Source organism: Suillus bovinus (assembly GCF_016758785.1).
Source record: "Suillus bovinus strain UH-Sbo-P2 chromosome Unknown EDB93scaffold_36, whole genome shotgun sequence".
Lineage (NCBI taxonomy): Eukaryota > Fungi > Basidiomycota > Agaricomycetes > Boletales > Suillaceae > Suillus > Suillus bovinus.
The window spans coordinates 323,033-341,553 of record NW_024542092.1 but is presented as its reverse complement, the minus strand read 5'-3'; the positions used below and the strand labels follow the sequence as shown (position 1 = coordinate 341,553).

General features: G+C 46.7%; 4 protein-coding genes across 4 annotated transcripts; 1 reads left to right on the top strand and 3 right to left on the bottom strand.

Annotated features, from left to right (window-relative positions):
- Window positions 1-230: 230 nt before the first annotated feature.
- On the bottom strand, window positions 231-6,625 carry EDB93DRAFT_1288653 (ABC protein; the record flags this gene model as incomplete). The annotated part of the gene is made up of 40 exons (XM_041454536.1): window positions 231-344; window positions 396-457; window positions 513-598; window positions 654-930; window positions 982-997; window positions 1,052-1,115; window positions 1,165-1,245; window positions 1,301-1,502; window positions 1,551-1,575; window positions 1,632-1,684; window positions 1,741-1,813; window positions 1,872-1,920; window positions 1,974-2,133; window positions 2,183-2,266; window positions 2,314-2,379; window positions 2,427-2,441; window positions 2,492-2,512; window positions 2,567-2,609; window positions 2,663-2,765; window positions 2,822-2,902; window positions 2,954-3,077; window positions 3,129-3,530; window positions 3,572-3,647; window positions 3,699-3,743; window positions 3,791-3,904; window positions 3,958-4,071; window positions 4,122-4,514; window positions 4,570-4,687; window positions 4,746-4,812; window positions 4,863-4,913; window positions 4,967-5,111; window positions 5,165-5,217; window positions 5,268-5,274; window positions 5,342-5,515; window positions 5,564-5,698; window positions 5,757-5,801; window positions 5,862-6,218; window positions 6,272-6,352; window positions 6,399-6,450; window positions 6,507-6,625. 40 exons carry the CDS (start codon window positions 6,623-6,625, stop codon window positions 231-233), a joined length of 4,347 nt encoding a protein of 1,448 aa, XP_041306731.1.
- Window positions 6,626-7,765: 1,140 nt separating this feature from the next.
- EDB93DRAFT_1288651 (uncharacterized protein) lies at window positions 7,766-9,951 on the bottom strand (the record flags this gene model as incomplete). Its single annotated transcript, XM_041454535.1, has 14 exons — window positions 7,766-8,459; window positions 8,513-8,564; window positions 8,621-8,843; window positions 8,902-9,036; window positions 9,086-9,145; window positions 9,197-9,198; window positions 9,249-9,250; window positions 9,318-9,349; window positions 9,402-9,415; window positions 9,499-9,542; window positions 9,645-9,659; window positions 9,707-9,726; window positions 9,783-9,815; window positions 9,879-9,951. The coding sequence occupies 14 exons, from the start codon at window positions 9,949-9,951 to the stop codon at window positions 8,256-8,258; spliced, it is 909 nt and encodes a 302-aa protein (XP_041306730.1). The 3' UTR covers window positions 7,766-8,255.
- A 2,535-nt stretch (window positions 9,952-12,486) lies between these two features.
- EDB93DRAFT_1251492 (male sterility protein-domain-containing protein) lies at window positions 12,487-14,419 on the top strand (the record flags this gene model as incomplete). The annotated part of the gene is made up of 7 exons (XM_041453163.1): window positions 12,487-12,635; window positions 12,724-12,734; window positions 12,786-13,315; window positions 13,362-13,634; window positions 13,692-13,841; window positions 13,891-14,148; window positions 14,201-14,419. 7 exons carry the CDS (start codon window positions 12,487-12,489, stop codon window positions 14,417-14,419), a joined length of 1,590 nt encoding a protein of 529 aa, XP_041306729.1.
- A 22-nt stretch (window positions 14,420-14,441) lies between these two features.
- EDB93DRAFT_1288619 (uncharacterized protein) lies at window positions 14,442-18,492 on the bottom strand (the record flags this gene model as incomplete). Its single annotated transcript, XM_041454534.1, has 18 exons — window positions 14,442-14,631; window positions 14,684-14,740; window positions 14,792-15,136; window positions 15,189-15,291; window positions 15,343-15,435; window positions 15,486-15,681; window positions 15,737-15,878; window positions 15,933-16,003; window positions 16,056-16,387; window positions 16,440-16,860; window positions 16,916-17,349; window positions 17,403-17,483; window positions 17,536-17,794; window positions 17,841-18,085; window positions 18,144-18,245; window positions 18,298-18,363; window positions 18,392-18,393; window positions 18,416-18,492. 18 exons carry the CDS (start codon window positions 18,490-18,492, stop codon window positions 14,562-14,564), a joined length of 3,096 nt encoding a protein of 1,031 aa, XP_041306728.1. The 3' UTR covers window positions 14,442-14,561.
- Between the last annotated feature and the right edge of the window lie 29 nt (window positions 18,493-18,521).

The window sequence follows — 18,521 nt, the reverse complement described above, 5'->3', positions numbered from 1 at the left end:
TGACATCACACGCATATACACTTTCTAAGTGTTACAGGTGCTTAGTGTGCTCAATCTTCTTCAGTATCTGCCGGCGGTGTGACGTCCTGGAGCAATGATCAAACATCGAATAAAATTGTAACAGAAGAAACTAGAATTACTCAGTACATAGAGTATACCTCCGGATGCCCCAACGGACAATGAACAATGATTAAAACGAAAAGAAACGAAAAAACGAAAAATTTGGTCATTCAAACCTGTCTACTCGACTCTAGTATATCTTTCAATGAGATATTGCTTCTCTCGCACATTCCGCGGAAAAGTCCACCCTCTATGTTGAAAAGGTTGGACGGAGTATCAAATTCCTTTGATAGAGTATGAGTATTAACCGCTGAAAGACGTTCAAAACAACCTACGGCAACAAGACCAGCGTCAAGGACCAGAATCCGGTCGTATGAAATGATAGTACGAAGTCGGTCTGAAGTATCATCACATTACAGCATTGCACCGAGTACACAGAAGATAAAACGCACGAGCAATACAAAGCAGCGTCCGATCACTGAATTCCGTCTGGATAGTGTGTTGGATCTTGCTATCCGTATCGAGATCGACAGAGGCTCTGAAAAAAAAATCAGGATCAGACTCCAGGAGAAGAACTTGAGCGCATGACTGACGTGGCCTCATCAAGCACAACAACTTTGCAGTCTTTCACTAACGCACGAGCCAGACTGAGCAGAGATCTCTCTCCAACACTTAGATTCGCTCCCTCGCTCTCGATGGTACTGTCAAGGTCGTAGCGGCTGGTGGAAGCTTGCTCACTTCCGACGCCATCATCGGCAGAAGACCGTTTTGAGGTGGTGCTAGAATCAAGCAGACAAGATCGATGCAACGCATCCCATAGTTCTGTATCATTGTGCTGGGAGAATGGATCCAGGTTGGAGCGTATGGTCCCTGATAATTATTTAGTACTTCACACAAGACCGCGTTGATCTGCGTACTAACCGCTGAATAGAAGGGGCTATCAAGTTCATACGTTAGTCCTGTATTAGGTTATACAAGGAAACTTACAGACATCCTGTGGGATAATAGAGATCCTGGAGCGGAGATCTTTAAGACCGATTGTAGATATATCGACACTAGAAGAGGTGAACCAACAATATTCGTCACGAGCAATGACCCACGCACCCATCAATAGTGATTGAACCACCAGACAATTTGACAATTCGAAACAGTGCAAGCATCAATGAGGATTTGCCAGCGCCGGTCCTGAGGAGACACTACATTAGTCACATACATCTGTAGGTCTAACAAGCCAGCTGACCTTCCAACAACGCCTATCTTTTCGCCTCCCCTAATCTTGACCGAGATGCCTTTCAATACATTTGGAAGACTCGGCCTATATGCCATTTTGACGTCCTCAAATTCGATGGCACCCTGCTCGGGCCATTGTGCTGGGGGCTTTCGTTCTTCGATCTCATACGGAGCCTCTTGAGGTATCGTGTCGCCTGCAACGAACTCTACCACTGTGAGATGTAAGCGAGAGTTAAGGCATGATGGAATTGGCGGCTCACATCGCTCCACTGAATTCATGTAATTCTGAGTCAAACAACAGTTCGATAGCCTGTGATGTGAAATAGGAAGGAAAACCTTACTTCAACGTCTGCTGTTTGTCTGGTTAACAGACTACACATTTGTGACAGCGCGACTGTGACACAAAGAGGTTAATCGTATGTACTGTAGTGGCAGTATTGGGAGACCCACTGGTATATGTCAGTACCAACCCTATCTGAGCGGCGTTTATCCCAGAGACGTCGATCACAGCGAGAAGAGCAACCTATTGAGATCATAGCACAGGGTCAGTCTGAGGTATCTGTCGTTAAGTAAACGCCCACAATAAAAATTAATATGCCTGCCATGAAGTCCAACCTTATTGCAAGCCATCTGAGAGAAGGCGATGAACCAACGACCAGCAAGACGTGTATAAAGTTGCTTACCTCTGATTCGCGACCACGATGATTAGAGCTCTATCCTCCAGATCAATGTAGTATCTATTGGCAGCAATAAACCGCCTCATTTCTCCGTAACTTCGGATTGTGGGAAGTCCTGTCAAGGTCTCCGAAAAGTGGGCATACAGAAGAGAACGAAGCATAGAGTCTGATGGCCAATTTCAACAAAGACTTTTCCAGTCAAAGGTACAACAAACCTAAGCGCTTGACTTCACGAGCACTAGCTCGATAAAAGGCACCAAAATAGCCGTAACCGAGAGCGATAAAGAACACAGCAATAACTAGACAAGTATGAGCCATATCCTCGCAGATTGTATCATATACTGACCAAAGTACGGTTCAAGGACAGAAACGATGACGACAGAGCCCGTCACGCTGGCCATTGTAATGGCAACTGGATCTCCAGTCAGTCTCCGTAAACGAAGTATGCGACTGACGTACGTAATCTCGTTGATTCTTCACCCATGGTTAAGTAACATCTCACCATGTAGTGACTAATGACTTACGTGGTAGTTGATTGTCAATACCTGAATGAAAGGTTTCAGCAAGTATAACATAGCACAAACTAGTGAGATACGGACCATCTATATCTTTGCCAAAAATACTCAGGATTCGGCCCATAGGCTACAGGAACATGATAAATGTTGATTCTAGCGCTTTCATACGCAACCACTTACTGTAGTGTCGAAAAAGGACATGGATGCATGAAAGATGTTGCGTACGGACTTGTGGTGCAGGCTTTGAGACACATAATAGGAAATGAAGTCCATTGCAGCACCGCTGAAGCAAGCTGTGTTGAGCGAGCGTGCCGCTATCTATGATACGAACCGACTTACAGCAAGAATGTGAAGATTGCTTGACCAATCCCCAGACACCCGTACAGCGTCTGATAGAACGAGTTTGGTCGGTCGAATTTGCTGCGCCAGGATTTAGAAAAGGATGCTGGTAGTCAATGAAAAGACACTAACTTTGCCTCCCACCAAACTAGCGTGTACGAGTTCAAGATCAGGCTTCCCTGCATCGCAAGCATGAAAAGAATAATCAGGGGAACTGTTATTGAACCGCGTCCCGCACTCAAATAGGTCCAATACACTTTGAAACTGTTTCAATCCAAGGAAACATCTCAGATAAACTTGATCGCACCTTTCCAGGACACAGAGCCCGTCGACCGCTTCTCTTTGACGATCAAGCGACCTTCGAGTTTGCCACTGCCAGTAGCCCGTTCTCTGGTTCTTTCCGACTTCAACTTTACATCCTCGATGGTGATGCTTGTCTGCGGAGTAGCTTTCTCTTCCGGGGCTTCGTCTTCCCCTTCTGACGCGTGGCCACCGAACTCTAGGTCCAAGCGCGCAAAATCGCCACCGCGAGAGATCAGATCGTCGTAGGTTCCACTCTCTGTGATGACGCCGTTGTTTAGCGTATATATATAATCTACTTGAGAGAGGAAGTGGATCGCATGCGTGACAAGAATGACAGTAATGCCACGATTTCGTAGGGCACCCACGATAGCATCTTGGAACAAGGACTTTCCGACATGGGCATCCACTAAAGGCATTCTTCAGTATGATAGACGTAATAAAAATCACATAGCTCGCCTGCCGAGAGTGGGTCATCAAATATAACGATTTCAGGTTCAAAGTACAGGGCACGAGCAATGTTAACCTGTAAGGAAGATAAAGATCGGTTCTTGACGGATGCAAGCCTCGGACTCACTCTCTGCTTTTGGCCACCGCTGAGATTGATTCCCTTTTCTCCGATCTGAATAGAACATAAGCAGTGTTATCAAGTTAAATTCGCTCACGTACCTCAGTCAGATCACCATCTGGGAGTAGTTGAAGATCTGGAAGTAGACAAGCGATTTCGATGACGCGCCAATATCTGTCTTCCTCGAACGGTTGACCAAAAGTAATATTATCACGCTGGAGTAAGATGTTAGATGTATTTGTCCTTGTTAGGGCGACAGCATGCTGACCAATGTAGCATTCTGAATCCACGCGGTCTGCGGACAATAGCCAACGCGACCCCCAAACGAGACATGCCCGGAGACTTTCCTCATCTCACCTATCAGTCCTTGCAATAAACTGGACTGTTCATGGGGTCAGTAGTCGCTTCAAGGATTTCACTCGACAAAATTACCTTGCCGCTCCCGACAGGCCCAACTACAGCAACAAGCTGGCCTCGTGGAATGGCCATGGTCACATTCTTTACCTGAAAAAGAGGTGTATCTTTTCCAGAAGCGGGCTTTTCCTTCGCGATGTCCTCATTCACGGTCTTGTCCTTGCCCCTCGATGGATCGCCGCCGCGTGCACCCTTCGAGTTGAAAGCCTCACCAGAATCTTTTCCATACAACTCCCACTCAAATGTCGCGTCCTTCGTCAAAAGCGCGAATTCTTGGTCCTTATCAATCACGAGTGTGTCTTCGGAAATAGAATCTGCGCGGAACACGTGTGTGAGCCGCTGAATCGCACTGAATGCATCGGGGATAGCTGATAGAGCGCGAGGCATAAACATCATTGGTTGCCGGAGAACCTGTTTATCTCTCGGTTAGGCACGTGACTATGTCCACCGCAGGAAACAATTTCACTTGGAACAAACTCAGCGAACTGAACATGACAGCAACGTTAAAGTTGTGTGATGTAAGGGTGTACGTGACGAAAGCGAGTGTGGCAGCGAGGACTGGCAGCGAAGTCGCGAGCGCCAAGCTGTCAGTGTGTAGAGTAAATTAGGAGGCGTTGCCATGCTATACATATCTTGACTTACTTCGCCGATGTTAGATGAAGAATCCATCTAATACCACGCAGTTCCTTCTTCCGAAGGTCGGAGATTCCTGAGCGATGTTCTTGAGTATTTGTTGAGATTCCTTTGCATCAAGCTTACTTCGAAGGAAAGGAACCTCGTAGGAGAAGTACTTGACAACCCGCATAGCCCCTGTGGACTTCTTCAGCATCCTTGCACGTCCCAGCTGCCCTAAAGTTACATACCGAGTACCTCTAGCAAAACTTTGGCTCGTTTATCGGTCCATTTCATCGACACTGAGCGAGTACGGTGCTGCAGTGCCATTAACTGTTGTTGAATCGGAATCATGAGGACAAATAGCGAGAAACCAGCGAGTGCAGACGGCCCGAGCTAGTTTTTAAGTGCGTTAGAGCAGGCCGAACACTTCACAGCGTATAACAAACCTCGGTTAAAAGAATGATTAAACAAACGGTGACCTGAATAGGCGCGGTCCAGGCTTGAGGACAGTAAATCATCTCTAAATCTAAATATATTCTATGTACTGACCTGCGTGCTAGTAACGAGGGACAGGGTACAAGTTAGTCGACAGCACGTGCGTAATACTTAAGTTTGCAACTCACGAACCACTGCGCACATGCGTCAATCCTGCTCACGTCAGTAGAAATATGGTTAATGAGCGTGGCGTTGTTGATTTTTATACGCGCTTTGCCTGTGAGGTTGACTCCACGCTCGTAAATGCATGTTATCAGCGCGGCTCTAGCCAGTACGCCTGTTTCCATTGAACGCCAAAAGAACTTGAAAACATTAGGTGAGCCGAGTGTAATTCGTAAAATTTTACAAACCTGGTGGGTGCAAACACTAGCTATTATGGTGAGTGCAAAGAGCCCAACAGCCATGGCAATACCAAGACCGACATTAGGGGCAGGTGTTCCTGCAATGATCGCGGCGGAACGGTCCTGCGCAAAGACAATTATTTGCTACGGGGAAAGAACAAACATCAGAGGTTACCACAATCAAATACAGGCTCTTATTTACCCGAAGGACGATGGGACCCATAAGTAGTGCCGTATCGCCAATGACCTATTAAGTTGGTGTTATACATTGATCACGACAGTAACAATTTATGAAGAAAACCCATACCTTGTATATACCGCCGATCCAGAAGATACCATGAAAGACATCATTCAAAGCCCAAGTAAGGCTAGCCTCTTTCCGCCCTTCGGATTCTCGCCAATGGTTTTGAAACGCCGCATATCGTTCAGACCAAGTCGCGCCTTGTTTCTGGCCATTCCTTGAAATTGCACGCATGGCCCAGGCGGTACACTTGAAGATAGATGGGCTGAGTTCGCCACTCTCAAGTCGTGCGTTCCAGTCAGCTGCTGCCTCAACACGTCGCTGCCATGCAGCGTCAAGTTTAGCGGCAAGGACAGCTGACTCTCGGGATGGGTCCATTTTGTATAGGTCAGATGCTTGTAATGTGCGCTGATATCCGAGAATCTGGATATATGCGTTATAATAGTATACGTTGGGATCAGCGTTCGACGACTGACCGTTATATCTGTGACCCAGGAGAAGGTGAGCTGAGAGAAAATGGAAGCATTGGCCAAAGGGGTTAGCTGTAGAAAAACGTCCTATTAAGAAGGTCGTTTAAAAAAGCAGGGTAGGGGATTCGCGCACCGCCACGTCCTCCAGGGACAGAGGAGCTGGAGGTGGTGGATCCTTGGGTAACCTTCTCGCGCCCCCATGAGCTTCGGAGGACATTTTTTGAAAAATAGCATCACTTACCACAGCTGCCACCATTTTTGACGCACATTGGCATACTCATTACCGGTATCGAGCTGGAGGTTTATAGGCCGAAGGTTGTCTGCGTTGGCCTCCTTGGCCTTTTCGCTGTCTGCCTTCATAGATTTTTCTGACCGTTGTGAGTTCGTATGGAACGAGACAACGACAGAAAATACTGGGCTAGATGTATATCAGCAGTAAAGAAGCGGAGCATCGGCCTCCGAGGTATGCGTTATAAATATTACAGGGAGATAAGCGTGAGGCGTAGCCCTACGGTCACAATTACGTCGCATCCGAGTCGAGGAAGAGAGCTTGCCAGACATGTGACTACTGCGCGCTCCGAGCTGTCATTGGTTCTGAACGACCTCGGACTCAGATTCCAAATTCGATTCCACACTAGAAGTTGATGCGACCATAACGGGAGAAACGAGTATATGTTGTTGTGCTCCTCGTCTGCATGTGCATAATAATTCCCGAGTCCGTCGTAGTCAGCATTACTAATGCATCATGACATGTATTTCTATTAATAGGTCCAAACTTCAAAATGAGTTGTCATGCTCACCTCCGAGTCAATGGTCAATAAGTCAGGCTGAACCATAAGTACCTATGACGGACATGGTACCTCGATACCTGTGCCCGATTCAGTGCCTGTGGAGGAAATGTAGACAGACAAGTATTGAGTAGGACACAAGTCTCAGACACATCCTGCAAAGTAAAACCAACTCAGGTTTACAGTGAACCGAGAAACAAACATGCGGTGTACACAAAAGTAACCTGTGTATGTAATTGCTATTATTTAAGGTTTAAGCCACTATAACTTACGGTATAAGGGTGATCGTAACCTCTACAGCACACACTGCCGCCAACTATCCCTATCAGATAAACCACAAGACGGACACGTTGTTCTAAAATTCTTGCAGTACCTTCCCCTGAAAAGATTGATGACACTTTGAGTGTTTCACAAGTAGTTTGGCGGGACTCGAAGCCAATAGAAAGCAATGTCCCAGAACTTAAGCCACGTCGCCCACGCCAAATTCGTCCGGGGAGGTGCCTCACCAGATATAATCCTCCAGCTCATCCGAGGCAAACTTATATAGCCATATCTTGATAAACTTCAGATGACTTCTTTAAGCGAATCTCGAACCTCCATTTCAATGTAGCAAACAACATGCCGTTATGAATAACATTTGCGACGTGGCCATGATATTACTGAGTGTGATGCCGACTCGGAGCATACCCGAGTCGTCTTTTCTCCCTTGTGGTCTCATTTCTCTTTTGAGCTGAGTATCTCGATCCAAGTCAGTTATGCTCGCACATTAATCTGCATCCCCAAAATTGCTCAACTCACGATTTCCTGATTCCAAGTTGACATCGTGCTAATGTGTCTCACAATCAGCATTTCACGTTGAGTATGTCCCGTACACACACTCCTCTCACGGAAAGCATGCAGTAAAGTATCCTTCACTGTCGGTAACAGATGCAGTGAGTATTCTGCATTGATGCTCGTCGTTTCCGTCTAATCTTATATTCTTACGTAGGTGTGAGCCTGTGGTACTCCAAACAGCTGGTTTACTGCAAGACGTTCTGATTCATTCTGAACAGCGGATGTATGAGTATGGGCTAACGCAACGTGATATCAGCGTGCCCAGACTTATCTCTCTTTTCAATTTACTTCAGAACACCATATCAGTCCAAGACAAGAATCCCGTCCTCCCTGCAGAGAATCATTGATTAATTTCAGTATTGGAAGTGCTAGACATCACTGCTAGTTGACGCTTGGACGTGCTCATGGAAGACCATTGTTGTCATGGCAGTCCATGTATCAGACTGAGCTATGAGCTTAGCATGATATCTTCGAACATCGAGGATGAGGCGTGGGCCCAGTACAAACATCTGCACGAACGATAAAATTTGGAGAATACCGCCATAGGTCCGCGTGGTAACGTTGGTTGGATACTATAAAAGTGATGAACGGTAGTAGCATGTAGACCAGTAACAGAACCGCGTACCAAAATCGTTGGAGACAAATAGCCAAGTTGGAAGCAAGACACAGCAACAAAGCTAGCACATACACAACTTCAGTGCTGAAGACAGCCCCAATAGTAATATGAACTAACCTTACAAAGTAAAGCATATGTGTTTTTATTAACACTGTGAAACAGTCCTCGATAGTCCATCTCGCCCATGGTCGTTGCAGCTCGCGGAAGTGTTTTACAGCACTCCAAAGTGCAAAGCACAATGCGAGGACCTCCCATGTAGTACCGAGCACCCAATACTCAACCGTCAGACGTATGTTTCCCCCAATAAGACACTGTTGGGTGCCGGTGAGGATAAGGTCCTCTGATATTCATCACATGAGCTTTATTCACTTCGATCTTTCGTCCGTAAATAATCTTACCACCTAGGATTTGGCGAACTTCTATCAGAGTAATCACTCCGCAGGCAATCATGATAGCGAGGAAGATCACAACGAGAAAGATAAGCACATTTCTCGATTGCTGATGCATGGCAAATAATCGAATGATCATGATGACTTGCGCGATGTCTCAGTCAAGCTGAGGTACTATAGATAAGTTGCTCACCGCCTAGCATGCAGTTGACGACAAAATTTGTGCACCATAGTGCGGTGTTGATAATTTCACCTGAAAAAAGAAATTACGAGCCTTAAAACTGCACAATGCGATTGAACTCACAGCTGTGGCACTCGTCATTTAAATTAACAAGCTAGTCGAGAATCTCACTCACCCCTACATCGGAGAGCAGTTGGTGTATGAGAATGACAGTCATCCGAGTCGGTACCGGCAGAATGCTTACCTTATTGGTCACGGAGTCTGATGGAAGAATTGCTGGATGCCCAAGGTTAGTAAAAGAAAGACATGCGGTGGACGTGAGACATACTGAACACAAAGATACTGATTGTGAAAGATCAATCAGAAGCACAGCACCAACATGTTAGGCAAACGTACGCGGCATACAGCATTCCAATATAACGCACCTAGAAAACTTTGAAGTAAGCACAGCGCTTCTAACAAGGCTAAGCTACGTACAGCAAGAAAAAGAGCGGTCGTGAAGGACCAGCGTCGTTTCTGCCCTGAATCAATTGCATTGCTCTGTTTCTTTTGTGATTGGGACGTTGCTCACCCAGACCAATTCAACCTAGTAGTATTTAGTGAGATGCCTGCTCGACAATTGAGCCAACCTACCTCCTGTCCAAACGTTAGTGCTGGAATCATCTTTTAGTGGTTCTTTCCAGTAGTTCCTCGATGTTACATTGCTCACCCCAGTCGTACGCAACGACAACAGAAGAAGCTGCTACGAAACACATACGGGTTAGATTGAGTATCACTGATACTGTCCGAGCAGCTGTCGACGAACCTATATAATCAGTATAATCACGGTTCAAATTGATCAGCGTCCACCGACCGGGGTCATCTGTGACTGATGACATGCTGGAGAGATGGTGTGTCGGAGTGAGTGGTGAACCCGACAAATATATACTGCAACGATATGGTAGTGTCAATGACTTCGGATCTAGCGCCCATATTACCGATACGCATAGTACGGTATGCACTATCCTCGAATCGGATGAATAATTGTTCCTCCCGTTTGACCAAAGAGACCGGCGTAGTTCTGATTGGATCAAGTTGGAAAGAATACTCCAGGCTCTATCGACTGCTCGGAGATCTGAAAAACAGCGTCAGGTGCGCGGAATGTTTGACCACCCGAACATGCTGGAAGTCATGTGTCCAGTATTCTTTGCCCATACCCAGGTTCCGGCGGAAGCGTAACGACCCATCCGAGACTTCTAGGTCTCTTATGTAAGACGTTCTGACGTATTCCACACGCAACAAACTGATTTTGAAACAGATAAGTCACCGGCAACCTCTCCCACATGGTGCCTTATCCTCACTTCACCTTCTGCCTCGGTCGTAGGCTACAAAAACTGTCATGAAAACGCAAAGTACGATAAGGGTACTGTGACCGACGAGAAATGCACTGCACTGTACTTGTCTGGGCAGGCACTTAGCCTAGTGACTGTATGCTCGCTAACTTAAAATGAGTAATGTACCGGTTCCATGATGAGTCGAACGATGATAGCGAAAGGTCTAACCGTTGCCGGTTCATCTCTAACTTACTACTAGTCCATATAAGCACTAGCCTGAGGTACTCAGATGAAAGCTGCGACGAGACGATAAACCTTGAAGGACACACCGATTTGGTCGATGACGCACATGCTCACTGTTCAAATCATGGCTAGGTAGTGAAGTGTGAGGCGGTGTTATCTCCAGACGAGAAGAAAATGGTTGGTGGCAGTTTGCAATGGGACATACAAGTCGTCGCAAGGTGGGTGCAACCTAAATTGAATCTGTCTGGTGAACGGATTTCACGACGTGGGCAAAATACTTCAAGTTCAAGGGTAGATAGGTCGAAGTTGTGCACTCGTGGCCCTTGCGTGGCCCATGTTCAACGTGACCAAGTGAGTCATTGTTTTGCCTCTAATTCGATCTGCCATAATCGATGGCACGATGCGTCTAACTAGTACTAGTACTAGACTGGTGATCATCCAAACACGCTTAGGGCCTGCATTCATTATCGACAAGATCTCAAATGCGGGGGTCTGAGAGATGTGGTAACCTTGGGCATGCTGTACGATATAGCACATTTTCACTGTCAGATGTATGAAACACTGTCATTGATAGTGACATTAAACATCATAGCAGCTCACCAGCAGGTTGGTACCAAAATGTCATAATTAGCATCTTTGAGAGATGATACATCGTGGTGTATCCGTGACTGTGGTGCCTGCGTGTCGCGTGAAGCAAAGCAAAGATGAAGAGCAAGGACAAGCAGGTTCCGTGAGCTCAGGCTCTGCTTCAAAAGTCCGAATCCAATACCAAAGACGACCTTTGCAGCTAGGGATGTCATCATTGACATGAGACAAAATTTCAAGATGATGGTTCTCGAAACGAGTAGCAACAGTGGTCCATACTTATGCGTCGAACAGCCCACCGACAACACCTCCCTTCAAAATATTCAATGAATCAGATTCAAGATTGAATGGTAACCGAGTAGCTCACTGAATACCCAGAGTTGAAGCGAGCTGATCTCTCGGACGCGGTATAGTGATGTGCAAGTTGGTTTAGGTTGAGTACCGCAAGTGCGCCTAACAGTTTTAATTGTGACTCGCCGATATTAACGCTAGTTCCCTATAAAAACTGTACCTCTGTAATAATTGATCAGTGATCACGACCAGCTTGAAGCAGCTTCACCCCAGGTGTCACGACATCAATAGCAGACTTACAACATATTTAGAGGTCTTCAGAAGATCAATAGCATTGGGCGAAAAGGCCCATTGTGCCAGATAGGCAGACATGACTACCAAAGCGTTTGATTTCGTATAGAATACAAAATTTAAGATGTTTCAATGTGAATTGGGTCACCTACATGGGGGTCGGGAGATACATCCGGGGTCCAAGAAAAGGTTCAACACGTTGGTTTCGCCCGCATCTTTGGCGGCGGTCTTCACTAGTCTCTCGCATTACGGTCGGTTCCATGCAGCATGGGTTCAACGGCAACGATCACGACACACAGTGGAATTTTCTCTGGAAGTCAGTTTAGATATCCAAATGGAGAAGATTAGAGAGCCATTTAATATGTGCTGGTTTCTTTTCCCGTGCGTCTCATTAATCGATTCCGATTACACAGCTGATTACACTCTGACAAATTCAATAACTTATTAGTCAATGCGGGCGAGATATTAACACATTGTAACATGAATCGGCCACGACCTCAACCCCGAAGCCGCGACAAGTTACAGTGCACGTAAACTGGATGTCAACTGAAGCCAAACACAGTCGGACTCGTGTTTTAACCGATGAAGGCTTCGAGTACGAACAGAGCACTACTCGCTTGAAAATGACTATTTATTCGTCCATGAATCTCCTCTCAATAGTCAGCCTATAAGTGTGCACCAACATTCATCATGGTCGCTTCAAATGATCAAAGATGTGCTAATTACCCTCCCCTTGACGGATCTCTGTGTCAACTAGACTTCACGGGTGACAGATATGAAAAGGTGGAGGGCAGCGCTAGAGCAGGTTTTGATATACCTTTGCCCACAAGCTGGACTGTGTAAGACGTCGAGGGATGGCTCAAGGTCCACGCTGGTGCTGCCAACGCCGACAATGCAGTTGATCCTGATATAGACCTTTCCGCTCAGAGTTTTGACAGGTAGGTCGAAAAAGAGTTCAGGCCAATGCTTTGCTTACTTCGTGCCTCTAGTCTCTCTGCGACATTGCTCAAAAATCGCATCATCGGCTCTCTGCACATCTTCAGATCGCGACGTTCAGGCATCAGGATTGCGGATTGACCCGGACATCATATTTTCAAGTCCTTCGATTCACCGGCTCGCGGAAAGCGTCATTAAGGCTGTATTGCAGCGGAATGGTGCATCCAAGGCTGATATCGAAAACATGATCGAGAGGTATTCAGTCGGATTAGGGAACTCTGTCGCAGGCGCCGACAACACTGTAGTTACTGGGTGCAGCCAAAGCGATCATGTCGTTGTCCTGACTGGGTCTACGGGTGGTCTTGGCTCATACCTGCTTGCAGATCTACTCCAGCGAGAGGACGTGTCCGTGGTACATGCCCTCAATCGCCCGTCAAAGGAGGCGTCGATACAACAACGACAGGAAGATTCGTTCAAATATCGCGGTTTTGAATTCACCCTGCTTCAGTCAGACAAACTAGTGTATGTAGAAACCGATACTTCCGCTGATCACCTAGGTCTGGATAAGGAGTTGTATCAGAAGGTTTGCTTCAATTCCAGTGTCAGAAAATTAATTAAAAATAGCGTAGATCTGCACGTCTGCCACTGTCATCATTCACAACGCTTGGACATCCAACTTGAATGCGGGGCTCTCGTCATTCGACTTTCATGTACGGGGAACGCGGAATCTTAGACTTGGCACTTCTCCACATCATCCAAAACCGCGTTTCATGTTCACATCTTCCATGTTATATGCTCAAAGTTCGGATAGAACGAAAGGACCACTCCCTGGAGAAGTACAATACGACGCAGGGGTCGCAGCAGGTCCTGGTTATGGCGCGAGCAAGTATATTTCGGGAAGGGTAAGTCACAAGCTACTTCGAGAGGGCATAGATTCTACGAATACTGTTCCAAACAAGGTTCTCGTCAACAGCAAGTTACCGTCGTCATCATTCAGAATTGGTCACATATCAGGAGGACCCCCGCGAGGAGTTTGGTCTACAAAAGACTGGCTACCGGTCACCATCGCATCAAGTGTAAGTTTAGGCGCACTTCCGGAAGCCAAAGGAGTAAGTCAGTCACTACCGAGGGTGTTTATTCATGACATGCCCGGTTTAGGTCGTGTCTTGGATCCCTCCACACGCCGTATCAAATGCTATTCTTGATGTAGCTTTCGCGGAAGAAGAACCTCCCATTGTGGTGGATCTGCGGCATCCGAGACCGGTCGTGAGTACAATGTTGATACAATCCATTGCGGACGCCTTGTTCGAGCGCAAGATAACAAGCTACCCGCTACCACTTGTGCCGTTCTCGGAGTGGTTCGAAAAGCTCGAATCGAGTGCCAAGGGCTTGAGCAAAGAGACTTTGAAGCGTATCGTACGTGTCTCTATATATAGAGGTCAGAACGTTCTCTCATCTTCGATTGCAGCCTGCCATCAAACTTCTCAACTTCCTGCGTTTCATGGCTCGATCAGATATCGCGATCAGGGCGTCTGGAGAGATGAGCTGCGAAGCGGCTGGCATGATTTCATTGACCACCGCCGTGGCTGAGCGTATCAGTCCAACGATGAAGGAGCTGAAGTCGCTGTCTTCAGCGGACGCAGCACAATGGGTAGATTATTGGACGGCGATGGAGATATTTCAATGAGGGGTTGGAAGACCGATAAGGCAAGAAGAAGGAGTAATTCACATGCACAAGGAGATAGATATAGACAGCAGTGGACTACGGGTGGGGGACTTAGCTCAGTGGAGTCGAACCAAAATGCTGTGTAGCACAATGAATATAGTCATCATCTCCTCGTGGGATCAACAAGCCTCCGGGCAAAAGCATCGCGGCACTGATAATGAGTCACTTCTCCCCTGAAAGAATGGGCATGTCAGAATATATCGTAGAGGCAAATATCGTATTCACCTAGGAGCATGAACTGCGATGACACTGCTACCCAGACGCTTATGGCATTGGGGACAGCTTTGCACGAGTCATCAGGCAACATCCACGCAGAAAGAATATTGGAAATACATTCTACTATCTGTGACTCTGACACGCCTAGACTCTAGCAGCATCAGCTTCCTCGCAACTTGTTCATTCTGCGCTTTGTGGATATTGCGGATAACGTGGCTGTCGAAAATTGGTGCTCGCAAAGCTTCTTGAAGGAATGGGCGCACGTCATGAGCGGTGACCAGGGGAGGAAGAAGTTGAAGAGTTTCAACAGAGTCTAAGCGAGGACTATGTCGACTGATCAAGTCTAAGGCAGGCTGTAATAAATTCGGCGCTGCTTTATCAGTGGGGCGGAGGTAGAGCCTCAGAAGAGTTAAGAAGATGCTTTTAGTGATTTCGTTTGGATTATATATTCGCTTGCAGTATCTACGGTAAGGTCAACAAGAGATCGAGATTGTAGCTGAGAAAACAGACATACTCTTCGGCCTTGGCATAATTCTTGAGCTTGTAAACGTAGAGCTCGAGAGCATGTTCGTGCCTTCCAATACGGCCCAGCAACACAGCTCGCGCTTCATACAGGTCTATAAAACGTAAGAATCAACATCCACGGTGAGTATTATTATGTAACTGACTTTCCGGCAGTAAGCCATACAAGCGATCGGGGCGGTAGTGATAAGTGACGTCAATGAAATGGAGGAGCTTTAAGTAAACTTCCAACTCATTTGCTAGCAGAAATTGGTCAGAAAAGTTATCAACTGGAAAAATAGCGACTAACCCTCGTCTCCTCGTTTGCGAGCACTCAAAGTCATATTCAGATAGAGCTCTGCCAGCCGATCATGAAATGCAGGACTCTCTTCGCCTTTCTCATCAATCAGATACTCGATGTAACGAGTAGATATGGAAAGATCAATCTTTTCGAGGTAATCCGTTACTTGAGTTCGAGGGAGTTCAACGTCATCAGATGTAAATATCTTGAATGAGAGATAATTGTCAGCAATGAACCGGACAAATATACGCAAGGACCACCTCGAAAGCCATATGACGGTCCTCTTCAAAGATCCAACGGGAGGACTCAAATACTTGGTCGATGTACTCAGGACCAAGTTTTCGCAGGTAAGATATAGACGGGTCAAGCTTGTCTCTCATGTCCGTTTCCTTCTCACTTAACCTGGGTAAGGTCATTGGTCTGTAAGCGCGATCGGTAAAAGGCATGAATACTCACTGGTGAAGGAGATTGAGAGCCTTAGCATGCATCTTCTTTCCATTATACAGATATATAAGCTCCACAAATTTCTGGTAGCGTTAGTAAATGCCACATTCGGATGCGTGTGTGCGTTCGACACACCTCTCGTGCCCGGAGCTCCTCCTCAACTTCTGATACTTCACACCAATTGGCCAATCGACAAAGTGCACCAAGGAGGGCTGGCTGAGTCACAAGATAAGACTTGAAGAGTGCTGTGTCCACAATCTGCGCAAACCGCACAAGCTGCTCTGGAGTCAACAGAGGCAAAGGAATGCTCGGCAATGCAAATAATTCTTCGGTCGACGTCTCGGAGAGGAAAGGCCATTGGTGAGACTGAGCTGGTGCAATCTGTACCGCTGCGAGCGCGCCTGCAACTTTCGGACGACGATCGGTAAGATATCGCCATAGAGCATCCACCGACCGGCTAAAGTCATCTGGAAGAATTGTTGAGGCGACGAATTAACAAAGACAAAGCGTCTGACCGACCTACTTGCTTTACCTTCTTCTTCCCACTAATAGATACTACGTCATCATCTTTGTCCTTCGAGGAGGATAAAAGTGCCACAAAGGCAGTTCCACGACGAACGGCAGCCCTGACTGGCATCGCAGAGGACCCTGATTGCTCCAAAAGTTTTTCTTTGCTTTCATTGCCTTCATTCTGGGACTTTGTGGATATGGCATCATCGTTCTGTGGCGCGAGTGACTGCTGGTTTACAGGTCCCCCGAAGAGTGATATCCAGTTATCTGGAGAAACAGAAAGACGTCCGGCAATGCGCTCAGGATAGAGGGCAACGACCTTGGCGGGGTTGAGATCAAGCTCGATGAAAGAATTTATTGCATCGTCGAATTTTCCTAATCGGAACTGCGACACAGCGTGAAGGGCGCGAATGTGAATTCGTTGTTGGTTCTTCAGAAGGTAAATGTCATTACGTCTGTCACTCAAGGCGTGATTGAAAACCAACCTTGTCTGGTAAAAGAGTTTTGTCTAAAGTATCAAGCAATGATAGTGCATCCGAATAGAGACAGCGTTCAACAAGTTCATCAATCTGATCTCCCCATGACCTCATCCGGATTTGCCATATTGAGCTGCCCTCGGAAGTAGCTACTGTGCGGTCGCTCGGAGTAGCGACAAGGAAGATAGATGCCTTGGCAGCAGGAGAAGGCGTCAAGAGTCTAATTGTGCAAGTGGCAGTAGAGGATGCTGATGATGTGGGTGGGAAGGAGAGGGTTTGGACAGGTTGTGTTGTCAGTGACGATATAACTTGCACAACTGGAGAGGGGATGAAAGACGACTGAGGGGCAGCTGGAGCGCCTCCAGATGGAAGAGAAGTACCTCCGTTCGGTACCGGGACGGTACCAGGAGGAAGTATTGAGAAAATGTATGGATTGACAAAGGCTAGACAAGACCATCAGAAAACTGGGAGCGACAGGGTAGATTGGAATACTGACCAATTTCATCGGGTGGACTTGGCCAATCGATCGTCGTTGGCTTGGTCTGCCTTCCATCAGTGCCTATGATAAACCCCTGATCTACCAGAAGCTTCAGCTGTCTATTGTATCGAATATAAAACTTGTATCATACCGTCTTTGACAATGAGTGCCTCGGTATCGCTCAGCCGTACCAACCCAGGTTTGGCTCTGGCCCCCAGACCAAGGGTCATGTACCCAGTAAGCCCAGAAAACGCGCCCATGGATACATTCGCAGGTATAGGTGTGATGATATCAAGTGTTGTGAGCTTACTTATGGAGAACAGAGCATACTCGGTAGGTGAGTATGCAAAGCAAACGTTATCACTATCAAGAAACACTGCAACACGCGGCGAGTGAGGAAGAACGGTTTCCTACGTGCTGGCTTAGATGGGTCTTAGAAATGCAGCAAATTCGTACCCTGATTTCCTGTGCTTCACCATCCTTCCACGTGTATATCACTACCTTCCTTCGGCACCCGACTATAAGTTGTGTTACCATCGTAGGAATCGTGCCTGTGCCGACAGTATGAGCACCACCTTGAGCATCACTTGAGTCGAGGTTGTGCACGGAAGAGTGAACAGCGAATGTCAATGCACCCTTGGCTCTTGTAAGTGGTTTCGGAGGAGCAAAGCTTGGAAGAGGATACAGAGTTGGTATAGTTTCTGAGGGAAATGCTCAATTCACGACACTTGACAGATATGACTATATTATTGGTCGTACCAGAGAGGGAGACCAGGGAATTGATATCCTTGATATAGCCCAGTTGGTCAATAGGTCTACGAGACAAACCCTTCTTAGTGTCCACCAAAGTTGATCCATTCTCTTGGTATTGAAATGAGTACATCAACGTAACCAGCATCCCACAGTAGCATACCAGAAAGTTCGTTGTACTCGTAGATGAAGAGATTGCCTGTTGCTGTTCCAACATACAATTTGTCACCTGAAGATACCATCGTTGAGCATGCTACGCCTGCAAACATAATCAAGAGAACTTGCCCTGTACAAGTAAAGCCTCTGGTCTTTCTTTGAATCCGCTGAGGATTGTATTCGGCGGGTTGAACGGTGCCATGAGTCAAAATGATCACCGGCAGGTCATGA